Here is a 15,060-nt window from a genome sequence, read left to right as displayed (position 1 = left end):
AGAACAAACTAAACCCAAAGTTACACAGAGGGAAGGAAATAATAAAGATTAGAGCAGAAGTAAATGAAATAGAGAATAGAAAAAAAAAATCAATGAAACCAATAGTTGGTTTTTTGAAAAGATTTACAAAATTGACAAACCCTTAGTTATACTAAGAAAATAAGAAAGAAGACTCAAATAGCTAAAATTAGAAAGGAAAGGAGGGACTTTACTACTAATGTCACAGAAATAAACCGGATAATAAGAGACTACTGTGAACAACTATATGCCAAGAAATTGGATAACTTGGAAGAAATGGACAAATTCCTAGACACATATAACCACTTATATGTTTTATTCATGATTCAGTCTTAACCCATAAGACTGAATCATGAAAAAATAAAAAATATGAACAGAGCTATAACTAGTAAGGAGATTGAAGCCATAAATTAAAAAGCTCCCAACAAAGAAAAGGCCAGGACCAGATGGCTTCTCTGGAGAATTGTACCAAACACTTAAAAAACAATTAATACCCACACTCCTCAAACTCTTGTGAATTGAAGAGGAAGGAACGCTCTCAAACTCATTGTATGAGGCCAGCATTACCCTGATACCAAAACCAGATAAAGACGCAAGAAAACTATAGACCAATATTCCTGATTAATATATATATATATTTTTTTTTTTGGTGAGGAAGATCAACTCTGAGCTAACATCCATGCCAATCCTCCTCTTTTTGCTGAGGAAGACTGGCCCTGGGCTAACATCTGTGCCCATCTCCCTCTACTTTATATAGGACACCACCACAGCATGGCCTGACAAGCGGTGCATCTGGTGCACACCCAGGATTCAAACCCGGGCCGCCAGCAGCGGAGCACGTGCACTTAACCACTACACCGTGGGGCCGGCCCCACCTGATTAATATTGATGCAAAAATCCTAAACAAAATACTAGCAAACTGAATTCAGCAGCATATTAAAAGGATTATACACCAAGACCAAGTGGAATTTATACTTGGACTGCAAAGATGGTTCAATATACAAAAATCAGTCAATGTAATACCCCACATTAACAAAATCAAGGACAAAACCACATGATTATCTCAACCAACACAGAAAAATTGAACATCGTTTTATGATAAAATTTACTTAACAAACTAGGAATAGAAGGAAACTACTTCAACACAATAAAAGCCACATACAAAAATTTCATAGCTAATATCACACTCAATGGTAGAAGACTGAAAAATTGTCCTTTAAGATAAAGAACAAGGCAAGAATGCCCACTCTTGCCAATAGTATTCAAAACAGCCCAAGAAGTTCTAGCAAAAGTAATTAAGCAAGAAGAAGAAATTGGAAAAAAGAAGTAAAATTATCTCTGTTCACAAATGACATGATCTTATACGTAGAAAAACCTAAAAATTCCAGAAAAAAACTGTTACACCTAAAAACAATTTCAACAAAGTTGCAGGATACAAAATCAACACACAAAAATTAGTTATTTTTCTCTACATTAATGATCATCAATCCAAAAAGGAAATTAAGAACACAATCACATTTACTATAGCATCAAAAAAAGATAAAATACTTAGGAATAAACTTAACCAAGGAGGTGAAAGACTCATACATTCAACACTACAAAGCATTGCTAAAAATATCAAAGAAGATACAAATAAATGGAAAGACACCCTATGCTTGTGGACTAGAAGACTCGATATTCTTAAAATGTTCACACAACCCAAAATGATCTACACATTCAATGCAATCCCTATCAAAACCCCAATGACATTTTTCACAGATATAGAAAAAAAATCCTAAAATTCTTACGGAATCTTAAGGTACTTCTTTGACTAGCCAAAATATTCTTGAAAAAGAAGAACAAAGCTGGAGGCTTCACACTTCTTGATTTCAAAACATACTATAAAGAAATAGTAATTAAGATGATGTGGTACTGACATAAAGATAGATATATGAACCAAAGGAAAAGGATATTCCAAAAATAAATCCTTGCACATATGGCCAAATGATTTTTGACAAGGGTGCCAAAACTACACAATGGGAAAAGAATGGTCTCTTCAACAAATGTGGAAAACTGGATATCTACAAGCAAAGAAGGAAGTTGGACCATTTCTGCACTCCATATCCAAAGACCCAACTCAAAATGGATTAAAGACCTAAATGTAAGACCAGAAACTACAAAACTCCTAGAATAAGACATAGGGGGAATAACTTCAGGACACTGGACTTGGCAATGATTTCTTGGCTATGACACCAAAAGCACAGGCAACAAAATCAAAAATAGACAAATGTGAGTACCTCAAACTTAAAAACTTATTCGTGTCAAAGGAAACAATCAACAGAATGAAAAGGCAACCTATGGAATAGGAGAAAATAATTGCAAGTCATATATCTGATAAGGGGTTAATATCCAGAATATATAAGGAACTCTACAACTCAACAACAAGAAGAACAAAAACAGTTTTCTTAGAATATGGCTAAATGACTTGAATAGATATTTCTCAAAGGAATATATACAAATGGCCAGTAAGCACATAAAAAGATGCTCAATATCACTAATCATTAGGAACATGAAAATCAAAACCACTATGAGATATCCCCTATGAGATACCCATCAGGATGGCCACTATCCAAAGAACAGAAAATAACAAGTGCTAGCAAGGATGCAGAGAAGTTGGAACCCTTGTGCATTCTTGGTAGGAATGCAAAATAGTATGGTCATTATAGAAAACGGTATGGAGTTTCCTCAAAAAAATAACACTAGAAATACTACATGATCTAACAATCTCACTTGTGAGTATATATCCAATAGAATCCAAAGCAGAGTCTTGAAGAGATATTTGCATACCCATGTTTATCACAGTATGATTCACAATAACCAAATGGTAGAATCAACCCAAATGTCCGTCAATGGATGAATGAATAAAGAAAATGTGGCAGGGGGCCAGCCCAATGGCATAGTGGTTAGATTCACGTGCTCTGCTTTGGCGGCCCGGGGCTCATGGGTTTGGATCCTAAGTGCAGACCAACACACTGCTCATCAAGCCAGGCTGTGGCCACATTCCACATACAAAATAGAGGAAGATTGGCATGGATGTTAGCTGAGGAAAATCTTACTCAAGCAAAAAGAGGAGGATTGGCAACAGATGTTAGGTAAGGGCCAATCTTACTCACCAAAAAGAAAAAGAAAGAAAGAAACCAGAAAATGTGTCATATACATATACATAATCTGGAATATTAAGCAGCCTTAAAAAAGAAGGAAATCCTGTCAAATGCTACAAAACAAATGAAACTTGAGGACATTATGCTAAATAAGCCAGTCAGAAAAGGACAAATAATATATGATTCCTCTCATATGAAGTATCTCAAGTTCTCAAATTCATAGAAACAGAAAGCAGAAAGTGGGTTACCAAGGGCTGGGGGAGTGGAGAGGAGAATTTAGTGTTAAGTGGGTATAGGGTTCAGTGTTGCAAGATGAAAAAGTTCTAGAGATCTGTTGCATAACAATGTGAATATACTTAGCATTACTGAACTATACACTTAAAAATGGTTGACATAGTAAATTTAACGTTATGTGTTTCTTACCATAATTTTAAAAACTGAGGCTAAAGACTTTTTAGACTTGCAAAATGTGAAAGAATTCACCACCAGAAGATTCGCATTCTAAGAAATGTTAAACAGAATACTTTGGAGAGAAGGAAAATGATACCAGATGGAATATGGATCTATGAAAAGAATGAAGAGCACTAGAGATGGCAAATATGTGGATAAATTTTTTCTTTTTCTAAAAAATTCTTTCAAAGACAAATGACTATTGAAATAAAAAATAATAACTATGTATTGTGTGGTTTATAACATATTAGAAGTAAACATAGGACAACACAAACACCAAGAAGAAAGAAATGAAAGTATACTGCTACAACATTCTTATAATATATGTAAAGTGGTGGAATATTACTTGCAGATAGATTGTGATGTTAAAGATGTGGCTTGCATTGTGACTCTCTGAAATACATTTTCAAGTTCTATTCCCCAGTACCTGTAAATGTATCCTTATTTGGAAAAAGGGTCTTTTCAAATGCAATCAAGTTAAGATGGGTATACTGGATTAGGGTAAGCCCTTAACCAATGACGGGTGTCCTTATAAGACAAGAGAAAGTTGGATACACAGACACAGACAGAGGGAAAATGGCCATGCAAAGACAGAAGCAGAGATTGGAGCAATGCATCTATAAGCCCAGAGATATCCAGGATTGCCAGCAACCATCAAAAGCTGGGAGAGAAGAATGAAACATATCCAGCAGGAAACAACCCTGCCAATACATTGATTTCAGACTTCTAGCCTCCAAAATAGTGAATAAATACACTTGATGTTTTAAGTCACCCAGTTTGTGGCACTTTCTTACAGTAGCCTGAGGAAACTAATATAGGATGCATACCAGACATGCTAAGCAATCATTACAATTTTTTAAAAGAATTATTGCTAATAGGCCAACAAAGGAATAAAATGGAATAAAAACAATTCAATTAGTCAAAAAAAAAAGCAGAAGAAAGGAAAAGGGGAATGTAGAACAGATAGTGCAAATAGAAAACAAATAGCAAGATGATAGACTGAAACCCTAAAATATAAAAATAATATTAAATATAAATGGTCTAAACATCTTTCATTCAAAGTTAGAAATTGTCAATTTAGATAAAAAACAAAATCCAATTATATACTGCCTATAAGAAGCCTGCAATATAAACCCTTAAATATAAAGCCTTAAATATAAAGACACAAACAGGTTAAAAGTTAAAGGATGGGAAAAGCTATGTCAGTTAACACTAATCAAAAGAAAGATATTGGAGTGGCTATATGAATATTAAACAAAGTAAATTGCAAAGCAAAAGTTATGTCCAAGGATTAAGAAGGTTATGTCATAATGATACAGAGATCAATTCATCTTAAATGTTTAATCATATAATAACGGAGCTTCAAAATACATGAAGCAAGAGCTGATAGAACTGAAAGGAGAAGTTGGAAAATTCCCATAACAGTTGGAGATTTCAATAACCTTCCCTCAATCATTGATAGAACAAGTTGGTAGAAATTCAGAAAGGACAAGGAAGTCTTAAAACAATGCTATCAACCAACTTGTGCTGATTGATGTTTTCAAACACTTGATACAACAACAGCAGCAAATACATTCTTTTCAATTATACATGGAACATTTACCAAGATGGACCAGAATCTGGGCTATAAATATCAATAAATTTAAAAGGATTCAAATCATACAAAGTATGATATATACAAGTATATTTTCTGACCACAATGGAATTGAATTAGAAATCAGCAACAGAAAGTTATCAGGAAAATTGGAACTATCAGGAAACCAACACACTTCCAAATAACCCATAGGTCAAAAGAAAAAGCAAACAAATTAGAAAGTATTTTGAAATGAATTAAAATAATAAACAACTTTTCAAAATCTGTGAGATACAGTTAAAGCAGTACTGGAGGGAAATTCATAGCACTAAATGTAGGGGGGATTCATAGCACGTATGTTAGGGGGGAGAAAAGATCATCATCTCAGCTTCCTCCTTAAGAAATTAGAAAAAGAGGAGCCACTTAAATCCCAGGTAAGAATAAGAAAGGAAATAATACAGATCAGAGCAGAAAATAAACAAATTGAAAACAGGAAAAACAACAACAAAAACTCAATGAAATAAAAAACTGGTCATTTGAGATCAAAACAACGATAAACCATTAGCCAGATTGATAAGACACAAAAAAGTGAAAACACAAATGACCCAATATCAAGAAAGAGCGATGTGACCTCACTATAGATTCTACAGATTTTAAAGGACAAGGGAATATTATGAATGATTTAAGCCAATAAATTTGAGAACTTAGATAAAATGGACATTTCCTCTTGTCTTGTGGAGAACTGATTTTCTATAAAACCTCAGTACACTAAATTGCTTTTATTACTCCAGAATGGCATGCTACAGATACTGTACAGCATGAAAATTTATTAATATCAAAATTAGCTTCAAACCCTTAAAAATGAAATTGGAATACAAGTACAAAATGGGGTGTTAGGAAACAAGGCATTCACACATGCGCACACGTTGTAAGTAGTATCTTAATAAGCTGATTTTCCCATTCTCTCCTCTGAAACTTTCCAATTGAGACGTGCGCTGACTATCCACCTTGGAATCTGAGGACCTGTTTTTATTTTCTGGTTCATTGACTAGAGAAGGTTTGACATCGGATAAACCCCTCTCAGCCAAGAAGTTTTAGGGGCTCTTCTCCTCCTGCTCACCTTGCCTATGAAGTTTTCCCCTTTATCTTGAATACCACTTTCCCCTCTCATAAAGCTCAATGATTTTCAAGGCAACCTTGGTACGCACTTTTACCGGCTCTTCACAGCTTTACAAAACGATCAACGAGAGTGTTATTTCCCCTCCTGTTTTATTGATGAGGAAAGAGGCTGCGAGGATGAGAACCGAGACGGAGGTCTTCAGAGGCCTGGTCCAAGACTTGGCTTCTCAATTGCTCTGACTGATGGAGCCACCAGGCTCCCTCGCTCTCCAGTTTTTCTTTCACCACATTCACCCAGTCCTGCTTTTATAAGCAGTACTCGGCAGCGCACAGGGGATCGTCAGAAAAACAAACTCCTTCTCCTGAGGTGCTCAGATTATGGTGGGACAATCACCCAGATCTTAACATGGCATAGGAAGCTAAAGATACAGAAAGAATAGAATATCGATGGAGCAAAGAAATCTCATCTCCTTTTTTACTTCTTTTTAACCGAGTACCCATCGTATGCCAAGGGCTATGCAGTTTTCTTGTACCCCTTGTCAACATTATGAAGTAAGCTCTATTGGCCAGGAAGTTAAGTAACGTGCCTAAAGTAGGTTTACAGTGAAAGGAGCAGGTTTAGGGTCATTCAACTTTCATCTCGAAATTTCACGGTTTCTACAGTCTCTGTCCCGGAAGGCAGAGGAAGGCTGTAACGCGTACCCTGCGGGCTCGCCGAATCGCATCGCTCAGCGGCCCGGCACGTCCCTCGGCTGGAAGCCGCTCAGCAGGAAGTCGCTGCTGCCCGCAACCTCGGTCCTGGGAGCTCAATAGGCGGCCGCGACCGCACACTCGCCCGGGCCGAGTCACGTGTCAGCCAAAGATGGCCGCGCGCGGGCGAGTTGGGCAAAGGTTGCTGTGAGCCGCAGCGTTGCTGAGGAAGACCGAAGAAGGCACCGACTGCTGGGGGGAGAGCATAAGGTACTGGCATTCCGGGGAAAGAGGTGCAGAAGACGCCCGGGTTATCAGTGGAGGCACAGCGCGGGAATGAGATCCCGGGACTGGGTCGTAAGGGGGGGAGGAGAGTCGGCCCTAGGGCGCCGACAATCTCTTCACTTTCCGCCTTAGAAGAAAAGGCCTTATATTTAAACTACACCAATAGCAAAAAAAAATGCCTGCGCTTGAATTTAATCCCGGGTTTATTGCCAGTTTACAGGGTGGCCTCGGCCTAACTTAATTTTCAGAGGCCCCACTTCTCATTGCCTATCTCGGAGCTATTTCGAGTAACGTGGAATAGCTAATGCAAAAGGCTGTTGAAACGTTTGTGGTATTGAAAGATGGCGTTGTCTTTTGGATTTATTATTAATAAAGGGAACACAGTGGCCTACTGCGGGCTGCTCGGTCAGAATTTTTACCAAATTAAGGGTGACTTTTAGTAGCCACACCGTAGAAATGGCTAGTTTACAGAACTCGGAACCTCACCAATATGCAGAGCATAGAATAGAAAACTAGTGATAGCATTAGGCTGGAGTTTCCGAAGAAATAATTTCTTTTATTGTCGGCATATGCACCGTACACTTTCTCTATGTATACTGCATTTGTTACTCTCTCCACCACTAACCCCCAACACATAAAATCATTCAAAGTTCCTGTAAGGCAGAGATTGTGTCTATCATGTTATTGTAATTAAGGGCCTCAAAAAGTTTGAGTCCAGGAAACCTTGATATACATTTCTAAGCCTGCATTGTACTTACTAGATTAATTTTAAGTCTAGGGATACGAAATTTCAGTGCACTCAACATTTTCCAAATGATCTCTCGTATCTAACAGGTACCCAATAAATATTTGTTAGTGTTGTAATTTTGTAGCAAATGGATGATAGTAAACTAAGAAAATCTAACTTCATAAAACCATGTTGTTCTTTGCTGTTATCTCTGAACTTTTGCTGTTCTTAACTTGGCTACCCTGAAATCTTGTTTAATGAGCTAAATCTTCAGGCTAAAACTTATCATTCACCATCCCTCTACTCTGACATTTACCCCAACTAGTGCATGGATCAACAAACTATTGGTGTGTGGACCAAAGCCTGTAGCTTGTTTCTGTATGGCCAGCCAGCTAAGAATGATTTGTATAAAGAGTTGTTTAAAAAAAAGAAAAAAAACTTATTCAACAAAGATCGTATGTGACCCGCAAAGCCTAAAATATTGTCAGGCCCTTTAGAGGGAAATTTTGCCGACCTCTGCTCTAGGTTATACCTAGAAGTAAAATTGGTGGGTGTATGTGTCTTCTACCTACTAAATAATACCAAATTCTTTTCCATAGTGTTCATACCCAAATTGGGTACAATTACGCTTCCACTAGCAGCACATGAGAGTTTTCAGTTACCCCACATTCTTGCCCGTAATTGAAATTGTCACGTTTTTATTTTAGCCAACCTAGGTATATATTGGTATCTCACTGGTTTTAATTTCTATTTTCCTGATTTTAATAAGGTTAAGCTATTTTCATGTTTATTGGCTATTTGGCTTTACTCTTTGTGAAGTGCCTGTTCAAACCTTTTGTCAATTTTTCTATTCGGTTGCTTGCTTTTTTCTTGTTGATTTGTACTTTACATATTGTGGGTACTAACTACTCCTTTGTCAGTTATGTCACAAACATTTTCTCCCACACTAGCTTATCTTTATGGTATCTATTGATGAATATAAGTTCTTTTTAATTAGTTAATATTAGTTTAATGTCTTAATGTTTAGTGCTATTTGTGAATTAAGAAATATTTTTAAGAGTTATAAAGACATTCTGTATTTCCTAGAAGCTTTATTTGTTGCCTTTCACGTTCTGGTTTCTATTTGACTTTGAACTGATTTTTTTTTTTTTTTTGGCATGGTGTGTTTGCATTTGATTTTCAGATTATGGATTCAATCTGTAGTTATTTCTTTTAAAATTAAATATGTATGGTCTTCAGAATGCTTATTATAAGCCCTTTTGTTGTTTTTCTGTACATATACATTATTGAAAAACGATGTTTTAATTTTTTTAAGGCTCAAGATGGAAAATCATGAACCAGATGATACCGTCAAGGAAAAAATTTTTGATATCATAACCAGAAAAATTAACCAACTTCCAGAAGCAGAAAGGTAAGATCCCTTAATTTAAAAATATCTTTTACCAGGTGGATTTTCATTATTGATTCATTATCTCAAATTTATTTGTCTGAGTATAAACAACATAGAATGTCAGAAGGAAACAGCCCTTTTTCTTGCCTTGATAAGAAAACCGAGCCCCAGAGAGATTAATCATTTTGCTTGAAGTCAAGGCTAGAATTCATGTCTTTGGACATATCTAATTATATGATGGTTCTCAGTTTTTCTGTTTGGCTTAGAGTATAGTCAAATGTAAACATTTATAGACTCATTTAAATAATAAAACTTTAAAAAAAGCTTTTAAATTGTCTTCTTTCTCAATTCATTTCTGTCATGCTTACCAGTCTAAGAGTGCCGTATAACACACATAGCTAGGCGAGGAATGTCAGAGAAACAGGATCATGGCTAAAAGATCTTTAAGATATTATTAAATAGAAAAAAGCTATACAGGAAACACACTGATCTTTGAAGACAACACTGAGTTAACTACAGTGCACTTCCACAAAATATTTAGACCTCCTTGGCAAGAAGGCTTGAGTAGGTTCCATTTAAACTGAAAATCTGAGACCAAAAAGGATAAAAAGGAGCCAGCCTGGGGAGGAGGGAGGGACAGTGCCTCAGGCAAAGGGAAGGGCATATGCCTAGGCGACAGGAGAGCAAAGAGTTTGTCATATTTGAGGAACCAGTTACTGAAGTACAAGGGAAGAGGGCATAAGCTTGAAGGAACAGGAAGAGTTTTATGTTTGATGATGTGATCCAGCTAACATTTCTAAAGAAGATTTCAGTTGCTTTTTGGAAAATAGATTTAAAGTAGGACAGAAAAGGAAGTAAGCAGACCAGTTGGAAAAGTGGCATAGTAATCCTGGTGAGTGGTGATGGTAGGGTGGTGGCAGGTGAGATGAAAAAAGGATGGGTTTGAAATACAAAATAGTTTCACGTACCATATATTTCATTGCTGTTGTTAAATGTGGTCTTAAATTTTCATGTTTAGTTCATGTGTCTAGTTATTTTGTGTGTATGTCTTGTCAAAAAGTCATGAGTTTCTAGTTGTATAGGCACTTTTTTTGAAAATTGACTGGCAACAGGGCTGCTAGATAATAACAATTTTGTACTTATTGAATTATTAACTAAAAAATGTGACTTTAGGGCCGGCCCGCTGGCGTAGTGGTTGGGTTCGCGCGCTCTGCTTCGGCAGCCTGAGGTTCATAGGTTCGGATCCCGGGTGCAGACAGATGCACCTCTTATCAAGCCATGCTGTGGCGGTGTCCCATATAAAGTAGAGGAAGACAGGCACGGATGTTAGCCCAGGGCCAGTCTTCCTCAGCAAAAGAAGGAGGATTGGTAGCAGATATTAGCTCAGGGCTAATCTTCACAAAAAAAGAAAATAAAAATGTGACTTTAAGCCATAGGAAATTAAAATTTGGTTGGGAGATAGCAAACTTTGCTATTCAGATTCTAGTTGCACTCCTTGTTTTATTTATGTATTTATTTATATGTTTTTATTATATTTAACATATAGCAATATAATTTATATATTGATAATCATAATTATTATTAATATAAAAAATGGGCAAATTACTTACCTCTGAACATTGGTTCCTGACTAAAATGGAGATAATATATATTTCACAGGATTGTTATGAAAATAATATTTTAGAAGAAGTGCTTAACTTTCCCATTCCCTCCAGCTCCCACAAAAATACACGGGTCCTTCACATTTGTGTTTTCAGTTGTTATTGTCTGGTAGGTTCTCTAGGCTCTCATCACTCTTTAAAAATTATCTCGTGGACCCTAAGTTTCTAAACTGCCTCTCTCTTGTACTACCATTATCATTTTAATAGACTTCTGTTATATCTCAAGTTTATATGTGTTTCATCCTCCAACAATAAACTATGAAAACACTGAAGTCTGCTGCATGTAGTAGGTGCTCAATGGTTGAATGACAAGCACCATTATGATTGCAAAGTGACAGGTAAGAAAAGTAATACCTTATACAATGTAGGAAGCTCAATTAGGAATTCCTAGAAAAGCTGTTTTAAGATGAACGTTAATCATACAAGTTAGAGGGGGTTTTGTGTGGCTGGTTTGCCTAATTAAGAGTAATGAGAAATTTAAGAGGTTGACGCCTGTGTTGTAGATGGCACAGCAGGTAGTAAAAAAGTTAAGCAGTGGGCTGAGGAGTTTAAATTGGAGCATTTTCAATATCCAACAATAATTTTACATGTTATTTTTTCCAAAACTAAAGAATGCATAGAACATTGCATTTTAAACTCATAATACCGTGGTTTAAAAACCAGTTCTACCACTCACTATCTCAAAACTTCAATTTATTCTTCTTTGTATCAATGGGTTGTTGTAAAGTACCTAGCATAGAGTATGTTTTAAATGTTAGCACTCCACCAACCCCCCAATCCTAACTCGAATGCTTCAGAGAAGAGTGGAAGGAAACATATTAATTCCACCTTATTGAATGCTTTCTGTGTGTCACGCTCTCTTGAAACCAAGACAAATATATCTTTGTATCTATTGTCTTCAAGTTGTTTACAGCCTAGTGGGGAAGCCTGACATGTAAATCAATGATTATAAGATACTACCATCCTACCATCGTATAATGTGTTGTGCTAGAGAGGTAATTATTGGGTATTGTGGGAGCCCAGAGGAGGCATCCAAATCACTCTTCAGAAGCTCTTCTTGCTATACAGTTGGGGTGAAATTTCTATACTAATATCCTTGAAAAATCCCAAAATACATTTTGCAAAATCTGAATGTTTCACTGTATCCTTAAGCGTTGGCCAAATTCAAAAGCCTTTTAGAATAAAAAGTCTGTGTGTAAAACATAATGATTTTAAAAGGTTTTTGTTTTATGGAGCTATAGGGGATAAATGCTGAATCTTGTTATTCCTAAAGTCCTGATAAGTTCTGTAACATATGCCAGAATTGTTGGAGAGCTCACACACACACAGTAGAGCCAAAAAAAAAAGTTACTGTTTTTTCTCACCCACTCAGGAATCTCCTTGAAAATGGATCAACATATATTGGACTTAATGCTGCTCTCTGTGGCCTAATAGCAAATAGCCTTTTTCGACGCATCTTAAATGTGACACAGGCTCGTATATCTGCTGGCTTACCAATGGCAGTGATCCCATTTTTGACGGCACACGCATCTTACAAAGGTTTTGTAAGTTTACCTTTGAATACAGGTAAATTCTATTTCACTATCACCAGAGTTTTCTTTGGTATATATTATTTGCACCTTACATTAATCATTAACTATTAATATCAAGTAGTTATATGCTATAATGTAGTCAGTACTTGGATACGATTGAACCTTGTTAGCATCTCCATGTAAAGTAGCAATTAATTCATATTAGTATGGTCTAGCAAACAAGTAAAATGCACACACATAGCAATTCTAAATCCTTTATCTAACTTATGTTTCCCACAGTGCTTAGAGTAAGAAATATTTGGAAACTTTTTTTAAATGCTGACTGCTTTAGTTTTAAAAAAAATTTTATAGAGAAGTTCCTTAAAGGGAAAAAAATTTTATGGGAATAAGAGTCTTCATTTAGTAAATTTCTCAAAGCACTAAATGTATATATAAAAATTATCAAGTATATGGAGACTTGATTTCCTTTAGACAGTTTACCATATGTGCTGAGGGCTTTGAGTACAACTAATCATAAAAAATTTGATTAATGATTTCAAATAAAAATCTTACCACCAATGGTGGTGGAGAGGGAGGCAGTCCATTTAAATTCTCTTCTGTTAAGTGCTACTTCAAATTTGTTTAAATTGGATGAGTATTTTGCTTGAATCCCCATGATCTGTTTGGAAAGAATTTTTATGATCCCGGGAAACCTACTGCCCAATGAACTGAACAGACTGAGTGAAAACTAAGTTATTAACTTAGCTTTCTATTTTTAATATACCTTACACTAATTTGGATAAATTAGTAATAATTTGGATAAATATACTAATTTGAATAAAATTGTAAAGTATTTTATAAAAATAGTCATACTATATAATGTAAGAATATAAGATTAAGTATAAATTGTAAAAAGAAAAATTCCCATGGGTTAAAAAAAGTTTCTTAAAGACAGAAAAATATTACATCTGGTTTGCTAATTCAAGTGCAGAAAGCTAGAAGCAGCACAAACTGAGATTATTATATTCAAGTTGAACAAATTAGAGAATTTTTCCTAAGATGGTTTTATCAGTTATTCCTGGCTATTTTAGATTATTAGTACATGTAATTATACCTTTTAACATGCCTTGTAGAATTGCATTTGCTCTATTACTGCCTGAAAACTGAGTATCTGTGATACATAGAAGGGGACCTTGCATTCTTTACATCATGTTTGCTTGACTATCATGAGCATCATTTCCAGAACTAATTAATTTATTTCCTAGGTGATCTGAACTGTGAAACCTGTACCATAACACGGGGTGGAGTGGTTGGTCTTGTTTTTGGTGGTCTGTACCCTGTTATCTTGGCTATACCTGTGAATGGTGGCCTAGCAGCCAGGTAGGAGTCTTTGTTTTCTCATTATCATTGAAAAACTTTCATAATATATAAATAGTTACCTAAAAAATGTATTTGCTGTTTTAAGTTGTACATTTTCTATTTTTAAAGCAATGTTACCATTTTTATTTGAAAGAGTTAATAAGGCTTGTTTTTTTCTTATAAGTAATCAAATATTACTTCTCAAGAATTTGAAAACAGTTCTAGAAATTTATCACACTGTACCCCTCCAGGGTGTGTAGTTAGGTTCTTATCCTTAACTGGTGTACTGAATGCCAGCTACAAAGCTGCAAACAGTACTATGCCTAGTGTGAAAGCTACATTATATACACTATGTTCTTAAGAGTTTGAGCACGTCTGCTAAAGGAAAATTCCATCAGAAAATGTCTAGCTATAAGCCTGCTACTCCAAAATAATTCAGTTATTCTCTGATGAACTCTTGTATCCAGCAGTCTATGCCATATGAGCCCCAGAGGTGAAATGGAGAAAGGGACAAAAGAAAAGGATAGTTTTTAGGACTAATAGACACTGAAGAGAATAGCATTGCCTTAATCTTTATCTAAACTAGTTTCATCTTAAGACTTCTGGGATTAATATATATTGTACAGAGGTTTGCCACTTGATACAACTATTTTTTCTAATGAACTGTCTCAATATTTTCTTACAGGTATGCGTCAGCCCCACTACCAGAGAAAGGAAACATCTTAACTTACTGGATTAGAATTTCTAAGCCTGTCTTTAGAAAGATGTTATTTCCCATTTTGCTCCAGACTGGATTTGCAGCATACCTTGGATCTAGACAATATAAACTACTGATAAAGGCTCTTCAGTTACCTGAACCTGGCCTAGAATTTCAGTGATAAACAAACGTGTACACAAAAATAAAATTGTAAAAATAACCTATGTCTCATGTATGAATAAACATAGACTTGTAATTTATCACATGAGGTAAAATTCTGGGACCTACAACAAAAGGCTACACAGGGCAACCAGTAAAGGCTACCCACTTAAACAAGGGCATAACTTATCTAGTTTGCCCAATAACGTCTCTTCCACCTCACTCACTCTACTCCCGTACATTGGGCAGTTTGGTCTTTAACACAGGAAAAAATAACCATA

At 35.8% G+C, this 15,060-nt stretch overlaps 1 protein-coding gene across 1 annotated transcript; it reads left to right on the top strand.

Annotated features, from left to right (window-relative positions):
- Positions 1-7,144: 7,144 nt before the first annotated feature.
- Positions 7,145-14,840, top strand: TMEM126A (transmembrane protein 126A). The gene is made up of 5 exons (XM_058545483.1): positions 7,145-7,260; positions 9,318-9,413; positions 12,426-12,619; positions 13,830-13,944; positions 14,609-14,840. Exons 2-5 carry the CDS (start codon positions 9,325-9,327, stop codon positions 14,799-14,801), a joined length of 591 nt encoding a protein of 196 aa, XP_058401466.1. The 5' UTR covers positions 7,145-7,260; positions 9,318-9,324; the 3' UTR covers positions 14,802-14,840.
- Positions 14,841-15,060: the final 220 nt, after the last annotated feature.

This window comes from Diceros bicornis, chromosome 7 (genome assembly GCF_020826845.1).
Source record: "Diceros bicornis minor isolate mBicDic1 chromosome 7, mDicBic1.mat.cur, whole genome shotgun sequence".
Taxonomy (NCBI): Eukaryota; Metazoa; Chordata; class Mammalia; order Perissodactyla; family Rhinocerotidae; genus Diceros; species Diceros bicornis.
Note: the sequence above shows the minus strand (reverse complement) of the source record. Positions and strands in the feature narration are given on the sequence as shown.